The 24215-nt window shown below is 42.9% G+C and overlaps 1 protein-coding gene across 1 annotated transcript in view; it reads left to right on the forward strand.

Moving 5' to 3' along the window:
* ADAMTS3 (ADAM metallopeptidase with thrombospondin type 1 motif 3) overlaps positions 1 to 24215 on the forward strand; it is a 652903-nt gene that overhangs the window by 547393 nt on the left and 81295 nt on the right. Inside the window, exons 19-20 of the mRNA XM_069230315.1 lie at positions 17865 to 17997; positions 19369 to 19576. Coding sequence (XP_069086416.1) covers positions 17865 to 17997; positions 19369 to 19576 — 341 coding nt within the window. The remainder of the gene's footprint in view (positions 1 to 17864; positions 17998 to 19368; positions 19577 to 24215) is intronic.

The following is a 24215-nucleotide window of genomic DNA, read 5'->3' on the forward strand; positions in this document are numbered from 1 at the left end:
GTTCACCACCCTTCTTTTAACCAGATTTTACTGGCGAGTGTTGAAACATTTCACTGGAAATGTGATTAACCTTAGTAAAGTAGAGTTATCACTCCATGGTTGAGCAGTACCTAATTTGTAATAGAATGGGTTGGTGTGTCTGAAACTCTTCTCAGAAGCTGACAGTTGGTGCAATTAATCATCAGTGCATGCTGAGTACCGAGACTGGTAGTCTTAAATTTCTCTGATGGATCTTTAATCAACTACCAGGCACTGCTGTCCCTTTGCTCACTCAAGCAGGATGCTTTGTGGGTGATTTCCTTCTTTCTCTTCCTTCGTCTTTCGGATTTGTATATTTTTCTATTACTTGCTCTCTGTAAATATCTGATGTGGAAAATAGGTGCCAGTCCCCAAAAATAAGTGCTGGTGTCCCCCACCGGCATCTAGGGCTCAAATTAAGCACTGTGGTTGAGCAAACCTCAGTTAACATAACGTTGACGTAACTGAGGGTGTGCCTTAAAACATGTACATTGAATGTGACCGTCAGACACTCTTAAGCATACATGCACACTGTTCAAGTGCTGTATTCCTAGTGATGGCCATTGTAGCAAGAGAACCCCCTTAGTGTAAATAGGAGTATTTGTGCCTGAATGTGAACCTTGATGTTAAATCTAAAAGTAGGGCTCTAGTTGAAACTTTGCTGTGCTCTTAAAGCCTCCCCATGGTCAGCCATGCCCAAGAAAATTCAAAAGAGGTACAACATTTTAATGGGATCACTGTTCTTATTCTGATACCGAAGCCAGTCCTTTTAAATGTATTGAACGATGGGCAGCGGCCCAAAGCATGTGCAAATGAAACAAGCAATGGCCGTTAGTCTTAATCTTCCCAGAGCAGTTGCACACTCAAGTTTTTAGTTGTTAGCACAGAATAATACCATTGTAGCCATTTGATCACTGAGTTTTTATCCATAGTAAAATCTGAAAGAAGGGCTAAAATGTTATAGGTAATCAATATGTGTGTGTAGGTCATAAATGTTACCCAAAACAACATACACAATGCAAAAATGCTTGGCTTTTCTTTTACAATTTCAATTATTACAGTTTGAAGTGAAAAAACACAGTGGCTTAGAAATATATCAGAAGGATACTGGGAGTGTACTTATTTCCTAAATTGAGAGAGTCATCGGAGCAAGCAAAAACATACTAATACAGTTTGAAATGCTTCATTGTAAGCCATTTGAAGAGGCAAATGAATATCAAGAGAAAACCCAAGTGAGGAATCTGTAATATAAAAACAATGCAAAAATGGTAGCTAGCCAGTCTAGGTAGATGGAAGGAATTTATGGATGCATTACTCTACTTTTAACCAGTGGAAATACATGTGCCTTTAGTAATACTTCCTCAGGGTATCCTGAATGTATAACATGTGCTCCTGGCAGTGTGTAAGTAATTGCATACTAAAGTACAATCTATCACCATAGTGAAATGTAGACAACATAGTAGCAAAGAAGATGGTGGTAAGATACCCTGAATAGTTCAAAGCTAGAACTTACCTTAAGGCACAAATAGTATGTGCAGTGGTAAACCCATATTTTTGTGCTAGACACTCACAACTGAAATCCTAATGCAGGATTTATAGTTTAGTTATGCATGTTAAATAACATGGAAGCACTAGACTAATTCATCTAAATGCACAGGAACATCTATAAAGATTTTCCATCAGGGTTTAGATAGCGCAGCTAATCACCCAGTAGGGTACCCAGGTCCTTGTAGGTCCCAGAAGGATCATTAGAACAGCCAGATCTTTAAGGCCCTTCAGAATTCCAGAAGTGAGGCGATGGGCCAGAGCTGCGTGAGGAGGCTGTTCCAGGTCTTTGCAGCAATGTAGGAGAAGGAGCATCCTCCACTTCTGCTTCGGCAGATGCGGGGAGTGTGGGCAAGTGATGGGGAAGCTAAGTGTAAGCTTCTCAATGGTTGGTGGAAGTTCAGGCTGTGGCTAATGTAGGCGAGACCTTGGTTGTGTAGAGCCTTGTGTGTGTAGGTCAGAAATTTGAATTGGCATCTCTTCTGTATGGGAAGCCAGCTGAGTTGCCTGAGGAGGGGTGTTGTGTAGGGTCATCCAGGGAGATCGAGGATGAGTCTGGCTCAGCATTCTATGTGGTTGAAGCCTTTGTTAGAGGTGTGCTGCAGTCCTACATAGATAGATTTGCTATAGTCCAGTCAGCTGGTGATGCGGGCCTGTGTCACAGTGCGTCTCATGTGCAGATGTAGCCACTTGAAGAGCTTACGTAGCAAGCACAGGGTGAGGAAGCAGGCAGTGATCTGTCATTTCATGGTGAGCTTGTTATCTATGACAATTCTGAGGTTTCTGGCATGGTCGGCGGATGTGGTTCGGGTCCCAGGTCTGATGGCCAACGGCAGTTGTTCCATGGGTTGCTGTTGTTGTCGAAGATCAGTACTTCGATCTTGTCAGTATTCAGCTTCAGGCAGTTCTTCTTCATTCTGTCAATGATGCATGTCATGCATCTGTGAAAGTCATTCCTGGTGGTGGTAGGGTCATCAGTGAGTGACAGGATGAGTTGGATATTGTCTGCGTGGTATACTCTGTTGAGACCATGGTGTCATATATGCGTTGAAGAGTGTGGAGCAGAGGAATAAGCCCTAGGGGACACTGTAGACTATATCCTTGGGTTGGAGGTGAGGGGTGATAGGCAGATCCTCTCTTTTCTTCTGGTAAGGAAGGAGGTGCTCCATCTGAGTGTATCCCCTTGGATGCCAATGTGGTGGAGTGTTTTGATCAGTGTGTGGTGGGACACGATGTGGAAGGCTGAAGAGTTGTCAAGGAGGGTCAATGTTGCTGTTTCTCCTCGGTCAAGGAGGGTTCAGTTGTAGTTTTAGCTGCAATCAGGGAAGTCTTGGTGCTGTGATTGCTGCAGAAGCTGGATTGGGAGGTGTTGAGTAGCTGGTTCTGCTCCAGGTATGCTGTGAGTTGCTTGTTGATAGTCTTTTCCAGTACCTTTGCTGGGAATGGCACCAAGGAGATTGGCTGATAATTTTTTAGTTTTGTTGGGGTCTGTGGAGGGTTTTTTACAGTAGTGGTCTGACTTCTGCATGTTTCTAGTTGGGAAATGTAGTGATGGTGATTGAGGTGTTGATCACGGTGGTGAGTTCCTGGCTGATCCTTTGGTTTCCAAGGTTGAAGATATGGTATGGGAATGGGTCTGTGAGAGTTCCTGAGTGGATGGATTACATGATGGAGGCGGTGTCCTAGGTGGAGAGGTGGGTCCAGGTGGTCAGTCTGTGGCTCCTGTCGGTTTTGTTGGGGGCATATGTGTCAAGAAAGTCTATGGGTGTAGGTTGGGGTTCGAAGTTTCTATGTGTGGTTGAGACCTTGTCATTGAAGAAGGCGGCGAGGCATATGGATGGCACATCCTTCAAATCAATGTGCAGGAACACCTCTTCGTTCTTTATTAAGCATACTCTCAAATGGAGCCAACACTGTTTGAAAGTAACATTGGGTGCCTGAGGTTGAACATGGAAGCCCAAGGGTGAGCAGTGTTTTACGTGATAAAATTGACTCAAATAAATACCTTTAAAGAAAGTCTTCAGCAGACGTTAATGAGGATGGGGTGGATAGGGTGAAGTGAGGGAGACACTGTCCTGTTAGCAGAAGGAAGGAATATCACCTCTTATTGAGGAGTGAAAACTGAGGTGTAGAGAGAGAGGGAGAGAGAAAACTGCAAGAGCTAGGAAACAAAGTGAGATAAGGTGAGATATTAGTGAGAGTTTTTTTTGTCTGTTTGGATAGCTGTAATGAGCATGTCTGTGGAAGAATATCCCTTTCTTCTGTGAGGCACTTGTCTTCCCTCTAGTGGTCAGTCACCACCATCTAATAAATATAGAATTATAGACTGGTAACAGTGACATATGGGGATGTTTTTCAACAAAGGGTTCTGAGTGATATCACACAGACAAGGACCGGAAAGCTCGAGTTGTCTTTGATGTCACTCATATTCTCAAGTTGAAAAACGTCCTCGTAATTCACTTTTTATCCATCTATAATGTTGTGTAATGTATGGCCTCAAAAGTAACCTGACCCTGCATTTAACTGCTAAGCCGGGTCAGTTGCATAATGGGGGAGCCATACAAAATATGGTGTCTTTCCTTATTCAAATGTGGAAAAATATCTTGTCTGCCATCCTTAAGCAACTTCAACACCTTCCCTGCCTTCCTTCCTTCTTTTGAAACTGTGCCTTCTGCTTTCAGTAAAAGCAGATAATCAGTGCTACACTGACTGGCTCTCAAAGAGCCCTGTCAGCCTGGCCTGTAAGGTTTCTATCATGTGAGGTCTCTATGATGTGGCAACAGGAGGTATCCAGTTTTGTTATCAACTGTTACTACATTACAGCACTGAATTACTATACTTAGAATCTGGTGTAAACAGTGGAAGCTTACTAGGAAAGCCATGCATAACATATGGAATTGTAGATGGGCATCGGCGAATAATGGGGATGTTTTCACTGAGGGATTTTGAGTGACATGAAGTAGACAAGATAAGCTTGAGTTGTCTATGATTTCACTCGGAACCCCAAGGTGAAAAATATCCCCGTAATTCACTTTTTACCATCTATAATTTTATTTTATGTATGGCACTACAAATCATCTGCCCCTTCCAGCAACTACTGTGCAAAGTCATAGCATAATGAGAGAGCTACACATAACATGCCCTTTCCTCCCTGATGCAAATGTGAAAAATAAATAGCTTACCTGCCATCCTTAGCCAAAACTCACCACCTTCTCTATCTTCCTTCCCCCTCCTGCAGTTGTATTTTCCGCTTTCGGTCAAAGCAGCCAAGCAGAGCTGCACTGCAGGCCTGGAAGGCCTTTATGACTTCACAACAGTTGTTAACCAGGTTTGTTATCAACTGTTGTGATGTCCTAGCAAGGAGTTATGACTTTCATAAACTGAAAAAAACATAAAGGCTCTCTATGAGAGTCATACTCAACATTTTTAGCACCTTATTCATAAAGTAATGCATATAGTAAAATACGAGTGACATGTAATGTACTAAAAGATATAGAACCACAGCAGTGATCATCATACACATCATTAGTATTTTGTTGTTGTACCAGTTAAACCACCATATTGTCTTGTGTCTATGAAACTTTATTCCATCTCCATATCAATTTCTGAAACATAGTGGCCCATAATTCTAAATCTTGTACATGTGTTCTAACAGTTTTCATCCTGATCGCCTCTGCAAAAGCCCACTCCCTCAAGTCCCTCTTCCATGATGTTTGATTTGGACCATACAGTTTCAGTGGATAGTGGCCAACACCAATCCCAACAATATGAAATTATATGTAATCTTCTCCTTAGGTCTGGGTATAAGATTGAGTAGACAGTGATTTGCCGAGAACTGGACAGGTACATGAGTGAAGTCTGCTAGCCTAGACACTCCAGAATGTTTGTAATTACACACAACTCCGTGACATGCGGAGAAAATCCGGTCTCCCCATCTTCATTTTGAGCATACAAATGATCTGTCTGGTAAATTCTGTGGAGTCGCAAAGGTGTCATGTAAGTGTGATGGACATAGTTAAAGTTTGTCAGCTGAAAGCGGCATTGCTTGAGATCGTCTTCACATGTGCACAGGTTAACCACCAGTCATTATCTGTCAGCAGTGATTCCTAGTCAGCATTCCATTTCTGCCAGCTTGGGTGATCTTTTCTTTTTCTATCAGCCTTTATAGCCCTATATAGAGAGGAGATTGTGTGAGTGGCATGACCCATCTCCAAGATTGTATTCACAATCTGAGTGTGGGGTTGTCATCCGGAACTCTAGCCAGAGTTTCCTGCCCATTCTGAAGAAATTCACATATTGCAAAAACTGTCCAGGTCCCAGCCCAAATTGCATATGCACATTTTCAAAATAAAGCTGTTAGTCAGATATATGTCTCCCAGTGTTGGACATCCACCCTCCTCGAAATTAGAAATTGCCAAGTCTCTGCTAATATTGCAGAAGGGCTTTTGCCATCAAATCTCCAATGATCTGGGGAATGGGGTGTGTTGTAGAATATGATGCATCATTGTGTCCCAAACAGCAGCAGTGTGCTTTATAATAACCAGTGTTCTATTGCACCTCCCCTACCATTAGTGGTTCTTCCTTCCATCATCCCTGTAGGAGCTGTTGTTCCCAGTTGTCCTGTCCTGACAACCAGCTAGCTGAGTGCGGGAGCTGAGCTGCCATATAATATAGTTTGATGTCGGGAGGCCTGATCCCCTCCCTTCTCTGTCCAGTCTGAGGACCCGCAACCCCACCCTGCTTCTTTTACCGGCCCAAACCATGGAGACCAGAAGTGAATCTGTCTTCTAGAAATGGATTTGAGGATCATACATTGCGCTTTCTGTAGAGAAATTGGGTTAAAAGTACAATTTCTGCAAGTGCTGTACGAACCAAAACAGACAGAGGCAGAGTGTTCGGGAATAAACATAGACCTCTGAAGTCTCACAATGACTTTGCTTGTATTAGATTTGCATTGTTCATCTGGGGTGTGTGGTATCTGCTCTCCCAGGTAGCAGAACTTGCCCTCCTTCCAGAGAAGCCCCATTGCTGGAAGATTCTCTGGCAGAACCCCTACTAGTCTACCCAGGGGAAAGTCATAGCATTGTCCCAATTGACCTTGAGGCCAGACGCAACTCCAAGTCTTTACTGTTCTATCAGCCGTATTGGTAGAGAAATATTAGGGTCCGTAACTTAAACCAGAGTGTTGTCTGCATACAGAGAAAGGGTATGTGTAACACAGTCCACCCGATTTCCTAATCACTCAGGACTGGCCTTAATCTATTACTGAGGGGTTTCAGTGTTAAGCTGAACAATAGGGGGTGGCAAAAGGCACTCCTGTTGAGTGCACAGTTCAATTGTCCATCTGTCAGATACCACACCTCCCAAGCTTGCTCTTGTCGTGGGCTCGGTATATAAGAGTCTCACCCAGTCCTGATGGACTGATTAGAAGCCCATCCTGCTCATCACTTCGAACATGTGGGGTCATTGCATAGAATCGAAGGCCTTTTCTATATTCAGCGCAATAATTGCAGCATCTTTGTCTAGTCTATGTGTGGCCAGTAAGAAATAAGCGAGCCATCTAAAATTGATTGTTGTGTTAACGATGGGATAAAGCTGCATTGATCCTCATGCACCAATGATCTGATAACCGGTTTAATTCTATTCACCAATACCTTAGCAAGCGGCTTCATATCTGTATTTATCATAGAGAGAGGTCAGTAAGATCCCAGCTCCTCCAGATCTCGTATCACATTTAGATTTCATCACTGTATACACTTTGCGCATGGAATCCAGGAACCTCCCCACTTTTTTTTCGTCCACAACGACCTCCTAAAGTACATACAAAAATGAAAGATACAGGGGGTCATTCTGACCACGGCGGGCGGCGGTTGCCACCCGCCTGGAGGGAACCGCCATTTGGCCGCCCCGCGGTCAAAAGACCGCTGGGGCCATTCCAACTTTCCCGCTGGGATGGCGGGCACTACCTAAGGTAGCGCCCGCCGGCCCAGTGGGAAAGGGGCCTGCAACACTGAAGCCGGCTCCGAATGGAGCCGGCGGTGTTGCAGGTGTGCGACGGGTGCAGTTGAACCCGTCGCGCTTTTCACTGTCTGCTAAGCAGACAGTGAAAAGCATGCTGGGGCCCTGTTAGGGGGCCCCTGCACTGCCCATGCCATTGGCATGGGCAGTGCAGGGGCCCCCAAGGGCCCCAGGACACCCGTTCCCGCCATCCTGTTCCTGGCGGTGTGGTGGCGCTGCCTGGTGTGGGTCATTTTTTTTGACGCACACGAGTCAGCTGCGCCGGCTAACGTCATTCCATAAATAAGGCGCCCGCATGGCGCTTTGGAATGGCGTTAAAATTTTTGACGCACAACTGCGTTGGCGCAGTTGTGCGTCAAAAAGTATAAATATGGCCCTAAGACTTTTAGTGCACTTTCCTGTGAGTTGCTTGTGCTGAATAGATAACTTTAAGGCTGCACTCATTTGTAAGCTACCTAAAATATGGCTGAACCTTATGATTCCAAGGATCAACTCTTGTTTGGTGGTTGATATAAGCTTGTGAGTAGGGGAGAAAGTATTAACACTGGCAAATGTTTGGGCAAAAGAGAAAATCCTTAAAATCTGTGAATGGACATTTTTTCACTGTAGTACAAAGTTATGAGATCAAGTTACAACCTTTACTTTTCATTCTTGTACATCTCTGCCTGCATTGGGAATGTAAAAACCAAATGTACACGCACCAAACTGAAAAGGGAGTTTTCCTCTTTCTATGTGTGCTGCAAAATGCAACACACATAGAGGAAAAAACTGACAGAAATAAATATATTTTTCCCTGTTGCGTCACTTCAACGCCACCCCTGGGGTGGCGTAGGCTTTTGATGCATTCCCAAGTTTACAAAACCTTCTAAATCTGGGAATGTGTCAAAATCCATGGATGTTGCTTGGGAACATTCACGCAACATCCATAGAAACACCTCCCCGACAAAAAGTAAGGCAACGCAGTGACTTGTGCTACGTTGCTTTACTCTGTATCTACAAGGCCATGCAAAGCCACAGAAAGTGGCTTTGCATGGCCTTGTAGATATGGGTCAGCATCCTGCGCTGCCAAAGCGTAAAAGAAATGGTGCAGCGATGACGCAGGTGGTTTGTAAATCTGGCCTAAGTATCAAAGTCTACCTCTATTAGAAAAAACATTATTTTTTGGATTGTAATTTAAAAAGTAAAGGTGGAAGTAAGGTTTTGGGGCAAGTCTCCCAGCAACCTATTTGGTTTTACAAATGTTGACGCAGGTTACACTCCAGCACTTTCCGACCAGTCTGTTTTTTGCAGGATAAAACTGACTCCACAAAAAAAATGAAAAGCTCACATTTCTTGGACCACTCAGTGGGTTCCTCCTCCAATGGAGTGAAAGAAGAAAAGGAACAGTTTTTTATTTGCAACAATGGGGAAAAACACCAAATATTGCAGTGAACCTACTTGGAAGATATAAGGACCAGGATTGCTATAGCCCCTTAATGGTGCACAGTAACATAGCCTACTCATCTACTCTTCCATGATATTCTTCAATAAAACCACAAACAGTAAAGCAAAACTTCTTGAGACAATTATTAGGACAATGAAGGCACAGCAAATTCAAGTGACAAAATATTCACACCCTTCCACAGAAGGATCATTTTTATCGGGAGACCGGGGGGAACGCTGGGTGGTAGACAATGTGTGCAGGCGCTGTGATTCCACACAGAAATGTGAGGAAAATGTGATTTATTTAGGTAAATTTGAGGTTTGCAGGGGATTCCGGCTAAGAAAATATTGGAGGATCTGTGCAAGCCACACCTCCCTGACTCCCCCGGGTGTCTAGTTTTCAGAGATTTCTGGGTTTGGTAGGTTTCCCTAGATGGCTGCCGAGCCCGGGATCAAAAATGTAGGTTACCCCCTTGCAAAACCAGGTTCTTTTCTGACAGATAATTTTGATGTCTCCACAGTACATCTTGGTCTGTTTCCTGTCACAGGCACTAGACCTACCCACACAAGTTAGGTACCATTTTTATCAGGTGACCTGGGGGAATGATGAGTAGAAGGAAGTTTGTGGCTCACTGCAGATTTTAGAACTTTCTATCACAGAAATGTGAGGATAATGTGTTTTTGTGAATATTTGAGGTTTGCAAGGGATTCTAGGTAAAAAGATGTGGTGGCTAGGTTTCCCTAGGTGCTGGCTAAGATAAGGGTCCAAAATCTCAAGCTACCAACATTGGAAAAAAAGGGTCAGTTTTTGATGGAAAACCGAGCTGCATCCATGTTGCATTTTGGGTCCTTTCCTGTCGTGGTCACTAGGCCTACACACATAAGTTAGGTTCCATTTTTATCAGGGGGCCTTGGGGAATGGTGAGTGAAAGGAAGTTTGTGGCTGTCCACAGATTCCAGAACTTTCCATCACAGAAATGTGCGTAAAAAGTGTTTTTTTAGTAAACATTTGAGGTTTGTCAGGGATTCTGGCTAAATAAACGTGGTGAGAACCAGACATTTCAGCCCTCTGTGGATACCCCTGGGTGTCTAGTTTACATAAATGTACAGGTTTTATAGGTTTCCTTATGTGTTGGCTGAGCTAGGTCCCAAAATTCACAGCTAGGCACATTGCAAAATAAGGGTCAGTTTTCAGCAGAAATATGTGATGTGCCCACATTGTGTTTTGGGCCGTTTCCTGTCATAGGCATTAGGCCTACCCACACAAGTGAGGTACCATTTTTATTGCGAGACCTGGGGAATGATGAGTGGAAGGAAGTGTGTGGCACCTCTCAGATTCTCAGATTCCAGAACCTTCCATCACAAAAATATGAGGAAAATGCGGCTTTGTAGACAGATTTTGAGGTTTGCAAGGGATTCTGGATAACAGAACTTGGTGAGAGCCACACAAGTCACCACATCCTGGATTCCCCTGGGTGTCTAGTTTTAAAAAATGTACAGGTTTGCTAGGTTTCCCTGGGTGCCGGCTGAGATAGGGGCCAAATTTCACAGCTAGTAACATTGCAAAAAACTTTTCAGTGGAAAAATGTGATGTGCCCACTTTACTTTTTGGGCTGTTTCCTTTCACGGGCACTAGGCCTACCCACACAATTGAGTTACCATTTTTATCAGGAGACTTAGAGGAACACAGAATAGTAGAAAAAGTGTTATTGCCAATTGTCGTTCTCTGCATTTGCGCCTTCCAAGTTTAAGATAGTGTGTAAAAAAGTACTTTTGAGAAATGCCCTCTAGTTCTAATAACCCAGTGCTTCCAAACTCCAAATCTTTTGCCCAGTTTGGAAATACATAGGTTTCCTTGATACCTATTCTTTACTCTTAATATTTTACCAAATTAATTGCTGCATACATGATACACAATGAAAAACCATTGCAAGGTGCAGCTCAGTTACTGATTCTGGGTACCTTGGGTTCTTGGTGAACATACAATCCCTACATATTGTCTACTTTTCAGAAATGTATACCTTACCGGTATCCACCATTGGTTTTACACCCATTTCCACCACTAATTGGAAGGAGGTTTAAAGCACAGAAAAATAGGAAAAGTGGGTTATGTCCCAGTAAAATGCCAAAACTGAGTTGAAAAAATTAGTCTTCTGACTCAAGTCTGCCTGTTCCTGAAAGCTGGGAAGATGGTGAGTTTAGCCCTGCAAACCTTTCACTGATGTCATTTGCAGGGGCAAAACCAGACGCTTTTTTCCCGCTGCACATTTTTCCCATTTTTCCCTAAAAACCCAAACTTTAGCTGTAGTTTGACTAATTTCTCAGTCCTCTCCAGGGGAATTCACAAACCCTAGGTACCTTTAGAATCCAAATGTTGTTGGAAACTAAATACACATTTGGCATGGATACCTTATGTGGAAAAAGTGCGAACTACCCCAGATAGCCAAAAAAAGGCTTAGCACGGGGGAAGGGCTATCAGTGAAGGGGTTAAACAAACTATATTTTTACATTCTCAAACGGGAAGGGTTTCTAATGAATGTTATCTACTTATAGCATGGGTGACATTTAGAAAGATCTTGTTAAAGATTAAAGAGCTATGTTAGAGAATAAATATGTGCTAATTGTTACTAGTTTCAAAACTCTCTTTTTTGATCATGATTGATCTGTACTAACTCGGTTTACCATGTAGAAAGGACTAGTTAACCCTTACCTTGAATAAAAGATCAGTGCTATCTCACTGACCCACCAGTGGTGCGCACAGCCTTTTAAAAAGTATACAAGTTAAGCCCGCACCATTTAATTTTCATATGAGACTAAATAAGTTTATGTTGTAGTGTTTGAGAGCAAAAAGTCTAGTGCGCAAAATAACCTTCAGAACTTATTTACATATTTTAAAGGAAACTCCCAAGACCTGACCTACTTAAGGAAGGGAGTGAGGCAGAAAAAATCTGTTATACGTTTTTATGATGCTGGATTCACCCACAAAATATGTGCATCAAATGCTCGCTTATCATTTAAAAGATTGGAAATTCAAGCGGACATCTAATGCCAACATGGGGACGCCCAATTCATTTGTTTCTTTTGAATTTGAAGTATACTATTTAATGTTTGCTTCTTGTTATTTAACTTACATGCTGATATTGGTGACTCATTTCTATCTTTAGATTTTGTAACAGCAATGGCCAAAGTCACAGATGGCATTATTCCAGTATATTTGTTTTTGACGGTTGATTAATTCTGTCTAATCATGAACTCTTAATTTTTGATTTTTCGTGTGTAATACGTCTATACATATTTATGTACTAATTTATTATAATAATGTTAAGTTTGCTTTATTTGGTTTTCTGTACCTAAAAATAACAAATAAAATGTGAACTTGAATTTGTGCTACCATGGCTAAAGTACTGGGTGGAGACAATAAAAGCGCTGACCACAACAGCACAGTAAACTTGTGCAGGCTCCAGTTTCTCTAGGATTTGTTGATTTTCTTAGCAGTGTCGCTATGAGTAGAGCAGCAGGTGCAGTGGCACATGGGCTCAGAGTTGAAATGGACTCACTGTTCCCTAGATAATGTTTTATAACTACTAGACCTCTTATCTTTAGGGTGGTCTTCCCCCAGACCTTTTGCCCTCCTCTATTTTTGCTAATATAATTTTTATGGCCCTTAGGACTCTGCGCACTTTAATACTGCTAACCAGTGCTAAAGTACATGTGCTCCCTCCGTAGAACATGGTAATATTGGCCTATCCCTAGTTGGTATATTAAATTTACTAATAAGCCTCTAGTAAAGTGGTACTACATGTGCCCAGGGCCTGTAAAATAAATGCTACTAGTGGCCCCACAACATTCATTGTGCACCTACTTAAGTAGCCCTTTAAACATGTCTCTGGCCTGCCATTGGAGCCTGTGTATGCATTTTAAAACAGCCATTTTGACCGGCAAAGTAAACCTTTTTGCCAGTCCCAAACCTTCCTTTTTACTACATATTAATCACCCTTAGGATAGACCCTAAGTATCCTAGAGGGCACAGTTGCATATGTGCTTTTAAGTTTTATCATTTCTTGGTTGTGAAAAACTATTGAATTCACTACTGCAAGGCCCACCTCTCCAATTGGATAACATTTGAGTGCTTTATTACATTTTATAAGTATAATTTCCAAATGGGAATAGATAATCGGTTCATGTTTGGTGTCTCGGGATTCCTAATTTAAAATCCTAAACTTGGTGAAGTTGAGTTATTTTGAATTACATTTCTGAAAATGCCACCATTATAAAGGTGGGATTTTTCTGTCTTAGCCATTTAAATCATGTAGCTTGTCTTTGGTCACATGACTGGGTGTAGCTGACAGTTGGGCATTGTGTATTCCCCATAGACAGCCACACACAGTAGGAGCTTAAGTGCTCCCGTATTGGTCATCACTGGCAGGATGGAAGGGATAAGCTTGGCAAAGCCCCATTTACACCTGAATAACCTGTGTTCCTCCTCCACACAAAGGAGTGCATAACCGTTGTAGTTAGTCTGAAGCCAGGACAGGTAAGGCAGGATGCCTGGGGACTTTAAAGAGAAACCTTTAGAAGCTTTTTCCCCTCTTCAAAGGCACAACTGGGTATAAATACTGGACCTCAGACACCAACACTTCAGTACACTGCCAGGAAGAAGGAGTGCTGAGCTGCTGAAGAAATGCCTCTCTGCCCGACTGATGTCCTGCTTGACAAGTGCCTTTCTGTGCTGCTGCCATGCTGTGGTGACCTGCTGCCTTCCAGCCTGGAGGAGTTGGGCTGGACCTGCATCTCTTGAACCCAGAATCCCAGAGTGACTCTCAGGGCTAGTTGACTGGCTTCCTAACTTGCACCTCAATAACAGACGTTTGCAACAACCTTGCTCCTGCACCTGGACTGTGCTATCTATGAGTCTGCCCTGACAAGTGGTGGCACTTTAGCACCGGACGTGGGCCTGAGTTGCTCTGATAGCCTCTGTGGATCCAGCAGAACCAACGCATCTCCTCTGGTGCACAGCGCAACTCCGAGCAGAACCAACACATCTCTGCTGCTGGGTGGATTGGACCTGCAGAAAAGACCCACACTGCAGCCTGTCCCTGCAAACGAATCACTAATGCGCAACGCATCTTCAAGTCAGGTCCTCTTTCGTAAACAGCAGCCTCGACAACGACGCGGGACTCCCGATTGCTGCCTTCAGAACCGATGCATTGCCCCAACTGTGTGATGCATTCCTGACTCCGGACTTTATACCCCAAAGCCGTCATTGATGGGTTCTTTGATGACAAAACAGCAGGACCTTGCACTGCAGCTTTGTCGCATCCCTGGAACCCAGGCATTGCTTCGGCTGCATGACACATCATCAACGTTGATCCTTGCAATGCTGCGCAAACCAGAATTTAAGACACTCTACTCATCGGGCTTAAATTGGTCCCTGTTGCCGGTCCTGAACTTGTGATTTTGTCCCTGGCTGGTGCAGCCAGATATCCACAGTTAGCGCTTCACGCCTTTTGCCACACCTTTTACTAAAATCTTTAAAATTAAATATCTCCATGTCTACTGATTGGATTTTAGTCATTTCAGTAACGTTTATGTATTACAAACTGCTCTATTGTTCTATATCAGTTATGGGCTTCTTTTTCGGTGTGTTGTCTCTTGAAGGGTTGACAAATACTTTATACATTGCCTCTGAGTTAGGCCTGACTGCTCTGTGCCAAGCTTCCCGAGGGTTGAGCACAGGTTAATTTAGGGATTGCTTGTGTCTGGACCCTGAGAAGAATTGTGGTTGTTGCTTGAGAAGTGTTTCACCCCCTCTCAACTAGCAAGCCAATTTATTACAATTACCAAATCAGGTGAAGCGGGACCCAATTTCCTTGCATGCACTAGTGTCCCTGGCGGTCTTGCCAGGCCAGTGGGTATACTGGGGTAGGGCTCACAGGCTTCACTAGATCCATCTTATTGTAACTAGCAAAACAGTAATTAAAGGTGTATGAAGTAATTGGTCTATATGTTAAAGGAAACATTGTCTTTCAAATGGAATTGTTTGCATATACAGTGCAAGTAGGGGACACTTTGGTTCTTGAACACAAGCTACAGTTGAGCCATGAAGATTAATATGCCTTCTTATAAAGAGGAAGTCCTTCAGTGAGCTGAGGATGTCACTGGAGCCCTGAGTATCACTAAAACTTGACAGAGTACAGAGGGTCCGCTGAAGTCCTTCAGAACTGACCCTTGCTTAGTGCAGCAAATCTCACTTGAGCTCTTCACGTTATATTGAGCCACTCTGGAACCCTACAGAATGCAGACTGCTCATGAGTGTTGAGTCTTACTTGATCAGTTCCTAGAAGTATAGAGGTGGTGGTGACTTCAGGTGGCCTTTGGTGCTGGAGATGTATTTCCAGTCTGCCTATGGCTTTTCTGTACTGTTTCAATTTAAGCAGGTTCTTGCAGTAGGCTCAACTTTTCTGGATGCAGGACGGGCAGAAGGACAGTGTCACTACCCGTAGCCCCTCGTTTACAGGTAGCACCTCGTACTTGGATTAGTGTGAGCTGTTGCCATCACTCCAGTCCTCCCTCCAGGGCCTGGCATTGTTATTGGTTCTTGTGGCATCTCTAATTGCTGTGGCCATTTGCCTGCTATTATCCTTGTTCCACGCCTCCTGCTGTGGGCTGAAATAGGTTTTGTCTGAATGTAGCGACTCTTTTTTATTGGGGAGCAGACAGCTTATATGCATCACTGTGCCAGACCCACCCCAACTGTGTTTGGGCACATTGTGTATTTATAAGCACAGCTGGTAACACAGAAATGGAAAAAAGACTGCCTTTGTGGGAGCAGCCATGGTGAAATATTTAACCTTATAGCAATGAGGAACAGCTAGAAAGTAAAATTATATTCTCTGAAAGTGCGCAAATTCATAGTCAGGGAGTCCATTTGAAAGTTATCATGCAAATTGTTCCTAAGGTGACATCAGTGAAGTGATGTACATACCACATTGGCTTCCTGTTGTTTTAAATTAGGTTTTTGTTTTACTTACTGAATATCACACAGCAGGATTTGATAAAATGACTTCAGGTACAGAATGGCACTTACTGCCATGAGGCTGTGGCTGAGGGAAAAACTTTTGGCAAAGGCATCACCATTTACACATTGATACATAGAGCACCATCCCTGATGCTGCTGGCTCAGGCGGTATGGCTTACTTTGGGCCCCATTTACAACAAACTGATGTATCGCTCATGATGTGCCAGTTTGCTTGCGCCACCCTGAGCCCCTCCAAACGACAACATGGTAGTGTTGTATTTACAATACAGCACACCATGGTGCTCATTAGCACACTATGGCACTCGTTAGAACAGCTGTGGCAGACTTTCTGACTCAGTTGTGACGCTTTGCTGGACCTGCGTCAAAAATGTTGACGCTAGTCCATCAAAGCTCGAGGAGGACCACTGAAAACAGCCTAGCATCGCTTCAACACCTGCCCTTGAGCAGGCGTTAAAAAATTATGCTAAAATGGCACTGTGAAATCTTGAAGATTTCACTGCACCATTCCTGTGGGCCTCCTAGCGCAGGAATGTCTCCCTTGCATACATTATACCTGCTGCAGGTATAATGTGGCGCAAGGGTTTACAAACTGGCACAATGTTACCATTGCACCAGTTTGTAAATCTGGCACGGGGTGGGGGACTGTTCTGCGGCGCCGTAGCGTCAAACAAATGCTGCCACGGTACTGCAAGGGGCTTGTAAATGAACCCCTGTCTGTTTCAGCAGCATACAAGCCAGTTCAGTACTCCTCTATGTACTAATAAGACAGTTTGCAAAATACAGAGTCATGGTGTGTCGCAAATTTACCTACCTCATTAATATTAATAAGGTAGGTGTCAATTTGCGACCCACCAGGAATCGCAGGCATCACAGGGCTGGTTACTTGCTGGGGTCAGCAGATCACCATGCTTGTGACTACTTTCAAATAAAGCAATCTTTTTATTCTCCCAATGCAGCCTGTTTTCCTTAACAGCAAAGAATTAAAATGTAACTAACATTGTTAAAAGTAGGCAGTAGTTGATGGGACCGCGGTTACTCTTAAAAAAATATTTTTGTCATCATTCCCAAACGGGATGGAGACCTTAGGGGTCCTCTTCCCATTTGCGAATGGCTTACCTCTACTTGTTTGTAGTGTGTAAAGTATTAATGTTTTGGAACGGATTTTGCTCACACAACAATAATACATAGAATTCAGATTTGGTATTTGCAAAGTGTGCAGTTGTCAATCCCCTTCTCAATACGGAATCTGTACTGGGAGGCAAACCCAAATTGCGATTTGGTCAATGTTTTACTAAATCGCAATTTGTGCTTTGTGAATACCAAAATGTATTTTTGAGATCGGACCGTTTGCGACCACAGAAAACCTTCGTACATTTGGCCCCTAATACTTACGAATGATAGCCAGCAGAGTAAAGTGGTGTGAACAGAACACCCTGGGACACTCTGAAGACCACTACCTCTTCCACAGGCCTCAAAAATATTTAAATCACAGTTTCAGATTTTCAAAATTGAAACATTTTTAAATGTTGACAGAACAATCATTGTTACTCATTTAATTAATACTGCTAACAAACATCACCAAAGTCAATAGGCCTGCTTGTTTTAGACCTATGCCTGTTGTTGTATTGTATGTCTAGGTGCAATAAAATAAAATTTGCAGAAAGTCACCCCAATAATGGCTATTCCGCATTACAACGTTTCAATTGTGCTGTTTTATTTGCATGATTTTTTAAAGTATGTTTTGTTTTTTAAAATGAAAACGAGGCTCTTGTGTGAAAAATGACAGCGGGTAATAAACAATTTCTATCTAAACTGCCCCCAGGTTTCCAGTACACAAAATATGGCTGCCGTAGGAAAAGCGATAATAAAATGGTCCACCGCAGCTTCTGTGAAGCGAACAAAAAACCAAAGCCTATTCGCAGAATGTGCAACCTGCAAGAATGCACACAGCCACTGTGAGTACTCCCATAGAATTGACATGCACCTTCAATGAGTTTTAAAATGGGCAATAATGCATTTCTGATGGATGGAATATTCTAGAGCCGTGGCTAGTCGAATCCATTGATTTTCAATTACCCTATGAGAGCAGCGGGGAAGTGATAGCACGCACCCATTATTTTCTATTAATATCACAGCCTTGACACCTTGTCTCACGATTAGACTGCTGAAATTAGTCATGAGTTTCACAGTCCTGCTTTCTTTATATTCTTTCCTTTCTGACCCCAGAGAAGAGAGGTAGCAAGTCTAGTGCCACTTGTACTAAAGGGCACTCTGAGGTGCCTGGTGTACACGAGTCACATTTGTGCAGTATGAATTCTTATGTCCAGCAATGGCTTCTTTCTGGGTGTTTGCTCTACTGTGAAGGAGCTATTGAACAAAGATGCAAACTGGCAGTATTTTTTAGGCTTCACTTCAATATTCAGGAAACAGACATTTTCATAGTTAACCTAGGTTTTGTAAGGGCTATTTGAAGACACGTATTGACCAGCTGTAAATCCAGGAAATTAACAATTATTAAAGAAATGAAATACGTGCTTTCTTAGTGTGGTAATAATTTGCGATTGTGAGTATATTGGATAAAGTCCTCCCACTGTAAGTTCTCAGGAAACTGCAAGTCATGTATGAGTTCTGTCACTTTAAATCCTTGAGATATGCTTTTCTGATGCACTTCCTGCCTTGCCGTGTCCTTCAGACAACATAAACTAATTGCTCCTCCTTGGATTGGGTCTGCTTATGCCTGACTAGACTTGCGATCAGTCAACAGTGTTTTATGCTGTGTGCTCTGCCAATGAGGGTCTCTAGTGGCAGAGCTGAGGAGCACCTGTCTCTGTCGTAACTGTAAGCAGGTGTGCAGTGGCAACTCATTTATGTCATGGGCAGTTAGAGCCCAGGACTAGTGTGCTATTTTGCCAAAGGACACAGCAGTGTGATTAGATACAGATCGTTTGACGTGGGTCACAATGCAAGCAACACACACTATAAACACTCTTTAGCTGGTTTGGAAACGGAGGGTTTCTTCTCAGCTGGAATAGATGGGGTCTGTTTAAGTCTCATGTTAGTGGAAGGGACAGTAAGTCTCCAGTAGCATACAGTGGAGTCGAGGATCCCTGACTGTGAACATGAAGTGTATTTGACATACAGTTGTTATAGACATCAATCTTGTGATGGTGTAACTGTCTCCTTAATGATGTCAGGTGGACCACAATATAGTTGACCTGATTTCCAAAAGGAAAATATTTGTCAAATCGAGTCGCTCATATATTTACATCAGATCTATGCAGACATATACCTTTTGAGCATAACTGTTGTTTTGTTTTGCCTCTCAGTTGGATAGCAGATGAGTGGGAACACTGCACTAAAACCTGTGGAAGTTCTGGTTATCAGATCCGCACCGTGCGTTGCATTCAACCACTCCACGATGGAACAAACCGTTCTGTTCACAGCAAGTACTGCAGTGGAGAGCGCCCTGAAAGCAGAAGGCCCTGCAACCGATCTCCATGTCCCGCCTTTTGGAAAACAGGGACCTGGTCTGAGGTAGGCATAGGTTTTTGCACATAAATAGTTATCTTATCTTTGTAATGTGACAAACCAGCAGTGAGTGGCTGTAAACAAAAGGCCATGCTTCTTTCCTCTTTTTTTCTTTCTTTGTCCTCATTCTCATTCGAAACCCAGAAACAGAGTAGTCTCCTCAACCTTACGGTGGGCAAGCTGTCTGGCTTGGTCAGAATCTCTGATAAGTACAGACTTTACAGCATAGCTTCAGAGCATGTCTCAAGACCAACGATTAATGTACTCATAGGATAATGCCAAATTGATGGTTATAATTATTGCCTTCCTAGCCATTTTTTCATGGGCCCCAAAACTTGAATGTTCTATTCCCCTCCTTCATATCAAGTTTCAGATTATAAATAAGTGAATCTTTCCACTCCAAGAAAAACGGAGGAAAGGCACTGATCCGTTTTTTACAGATCTCTCTCCTGGCCAATAATATCAAAAAGTAGTTTGGCACTGTCTCTATATGACTTTGTTAGGTCCTGCAGGCATCTAAAAATAACTGGGCGGGGGAGCTTTACTGACAATTTGGGAAAGAATTTTGCTTATTGCTTCCCCGACCTCTTTCCAAAACAGGCTGAGCTGAGGACACTTCAGAAACATATGTAGAGCGTCAGCAGAATCCAGATCGTATTTCTTACAGCTAACCAAGTTAGCTTGCGCCAGTTTGGATAGTTTCTTTGGGGTCCAGAAGGCCCTATGGATTGAAAACAAATAGTTTATCCTTAAACAGGCAGGTTTAACTGTAGCATACAAAACAGTAGTAGATACTTGCCATAACTCTCTTATCTGTATTCCAGGCAAGTGCTCTCCCCACACGTCTTCTGGCAGGGTGAATTCTCCATCTGCGACGCCAATCATCAGCCAATACCATCTTGTCACTTCCTTTTTTCAAAGGGGCCTTCTCATATAATAGCTCTTCCAGCTCATTAGTGCCCCCGCCTCATCTTTCACACTCTTCACCCAGCTGATTATTTGAAGGTATTCAAATTTGGAGAGCTTCCCCCTATCTCCATATTGAGGTCCTCATATGACATAAAATCCCCATTAATGCAAAGTTGCCCCATTCCAAACACCTTGCCTCTTTCAGCGGGACAGCCAGAGCATCTTTGGTCCATTCCGCCGAACGTGGAAAGTCCCAAACGGGATCATGCTTACTGTAATACGATAAGTCAATAGCTTTCCTTACAGCACACCAATGTTTTGCCAGGTCCTGCATTATCTTAAATTTCACCTTTTTTTAAAATTTGGGGTCTCCGAATTTTTATAAGAAACCAACCTGTGCTCCATGACTGATTTCCGAAATTATTTTGGATATCTGCCCCAACTCAGAATCCACCAATTCATTTAGTAGTCCTCTTGCATTTTTCAAGAAAAAGGCCCAAGCAAAATCAGGCAGATCAGGCAAAGCCAATCCCCCTTTCTCTTTCTTTCTTCTCAACTTCTTCCAGGCAATCCGCACCCCTTTAGAGGCCCATATAAAACAGCTATTTTTTCCCTGACCTTAAGGTTCCTCAACCAATCTTTGATGTACGTCAGAGGCACTGCATTAAAATAAATGAGAGTTTGGTTAGAATCGTCATCTTAACAAGGTTAACCCTCCCTAAAATAGTAAGGGGAAGATTCATTCAGTTCTTCTTTAACCAACAGGAGCCCCCTCATAACCTCCATAAAGTTAGTTTCTTCTATTCTGTTTATGTCTTGGGTTATAATTATCCCCAAATATTTCAGCTCCTTCTTGATTGGAACCCTCTCTGCAAGCATATTCCAGGCAATAACTTCTATTTTTTCATTATTGTCGGCGTATCCAGCAATCTTCCCAAACTCTGCCATTCGTTCATCCAGGGCTGGTGTAGTTTGCCTTAAATTGGTTGTATACACTATTAAATCGTCTGTATTTAAAGAGAGCTTCCTACACCAGTTCCAACACCTGAACAGGGCTATCCTCTGCTCTCCTCTGATTTTACAGGCCAGGAGCTCTATGTACAAATGAATCGATTTTAAAGGGGTGAGTTAGGGAGCCACTGACCAACCTCTTGCATTAGGATTTTGATCTATCTTTTATAATACCCTCACAAAGTTCCCACCCAAATTAAAAACCTTGCAAGGTTCAAGTATATCCAGTTGACCCTATCAAATGCTTTTGTAGTGTCTATCATTACTACAGCTAGGGGATCTTGACATGTATTAGCTAAGTCAATGGAGCCTATCAAACCCTGTATCACTTCGTGCATGTATCTACCTTTTAGGAACCCTTTTTGGGCCCATGTATAAGCCTACCTAAGACTCCACTTAATCTGTCCGCCAAGACTTTTGCAAAAACGTTATAGTCACTATTTAACAGGGATATCAGCCTATATGAGTCGCAGCATCCAGGGTCTTTCCCTGGTTTTAAAATTAATGTAATGATAGCTTCCTTCCAAGATGGGGAGATCATACCACCGGCTTTTAACATATTGTTACACAAACCAATCAGATATTTAGTAAGAGTATTTCCTAAGACTCTGTAAATTTAAATAGGTAAAACATCCTGGTGCTTTTCCTAGTTTACCAGACTGTATACCCTGCTCCACTTCAACCTGCCCTATCTGTTTATTCAAAACTCTATTGTCCTCCTCATTCAAAGTAGTTAGACCTAAATCTTTTAACCATATCTTAACCGTTTCTGGTGACATCGCTAAGCTTTCTGTATATAATTCCTTAAAGAAATTCCGAAAGCCTTCCCTAATCTCCTCACTGCTTCTACCAATACTCCGGAATTCTTATTACGTATTTCTGTCACCCTATTTCTAACTAAGTCCGATTTTATTTTTCAGGCCAGAAATTTACCACAGTTTTCCCAGTATGCGCCACCTGGTCACTTCACATCTCATCTTAATTCTTCCCTCTATCACTGCTGCAAGCTGATATCGTAATTCCTGATCTAACTTACGCAGTTGATCAATTTGCCAGTCATCAAGATCCTGATGTGTCAACCTTTGCTCTACTTGCTGCACACGTTCTTCCAGCCTACTGATCTCTTCTTTATATGCCTTCCTCTTGAAAGAGGTTGCCCTCATCAGTCTCCCCCTTAAAAAAGCTTTAAAGGCATCCCACGCTAAGTCTGGCGAAGTCGACCCTACATTGAGATTAAAAAATTCCTCTACATCTGCTTGCAATTCTGCTATCACGTCCTCATCCAGTAGTAGAGTTCTATCTAGAGTCCACCTACTCTGGCCTACATTCCCTATTAGCCGAATATTCAAGCTAATTGCCGAGTGGTCCGATAAGTGAGCTCCGACATGCATTATCTCCTCCACTCTCTCCCTCAAGCTCCCATCTATCAAAGCATAATCAATCCTAGACTGATGTCTATATTTTTGTTGTTATAAATTTATCCCCGTTTGGGCACCATCCTTTCTCTCCATACATCATGCAACCCCAACTCATCATAGACAACACTTGAAGTCACATTTTCTCATTAATTCTGGATCTGCTACCGGAGGATCTATCTAACTAATGGTTCAGTACAACCTTAAAATCCCCCATCCATATAATGGGATCAGAGAATTACAACAGATGCTGGAATAAATCAATCAAAGAAGCAGTGTCATCCTTGTTAGGCCCATAATAAATGCAGAGTCATTGCAGAGTCATGCGCCACTAATTTCCCAATTACCCACCTCCCGCCTTATCTACTGGCCCCTCCTGGAAGGAAATAGTATAGTGGTTTTTTATTAAGATAGCTACTCCTTTGCTATCCCCACTCTGGCTAGTGCTTACTATCTGTTGCAGCCATCTACATGGTTTGACCAACTCAATACATTCTTCCTTACGCAGGTGTGTTTCTTGCAGAACCAGTACATTAGCTTGTACATCTCCTTCAACAACTTCCTTTGCCTGTTCCTTACCCTTATATGACCTTGTACATGTGGTTGAGTAGCTTGAAGGTGATTCGTTTCTCGACCGGGAGCCAGTGGAGGGTCCTCAGGTTTTGGGAGATAGGTTCTCAGCGTGTGAGGTCCAGGATGAGTCTGGTGGTGGCGTTCTGGATGAGGTGTAGTTTTGTTTGTGTTTCTAGTCAAGGTGCCGGGGTACAGGGCGTTGCCGTAGTCAAGCTTGCTTGTGACTAAGGCGTGGGTGACTGTCCTCCGACAGTCTGCTGGGATCGATCTGAAGGTTTCCTGGACTGTGTGCCAGCAGGAAGAGACAAATGAGTTTGCCTGGTGTGTCCTGGATAGGGAGGAGTCGAGGAGCAGTCCATATTTGTCCATATTAACTGTCCTTCTCCAGGGTCTTAATCAGATCGTCTACTTCTCTGCAGTCCTTAAAATTATACACTTTATTGTTTGCTATAACTTTCAGGATAGGCAGGAACTTCAATTGGGCCGTGCCCCCCAACCTCTTCAATACATCAATTCTTTTCCCTAACTCCCATTGCTTATTTAATGTTGTACCTGAAAGATCCCATTTAATTTAAAAAGGAACTGCCTCCACCAGTAGTGACTTCTTATTCAGCATATCAGCTAAAATACTCTCCTTAATTGCATACGTATATAAGCAAACCATACTTTCCTGGGCTTATCTCTGTTCGACGGCTTTCTAAAAGGACCCCTGTGTACCCTTTGAATATCCCTTGCAA

The sequence above is a fragment of the Pleurodeles waltl genome, chromosome 1_1, assembly GCF_031143425.1.
Source record: "Pleurodeles waltl isolate 20211129_DDA chromosome 1_1, aPleWal1.hap1.20221129, whole genome shotgun sequence".
Lineage (NCBI taxonomy): Eukaryota > Metazoa > Chordata > Amphibia > Caudata > Salamandridae > Pleurodeles > Pleurodeles waltl.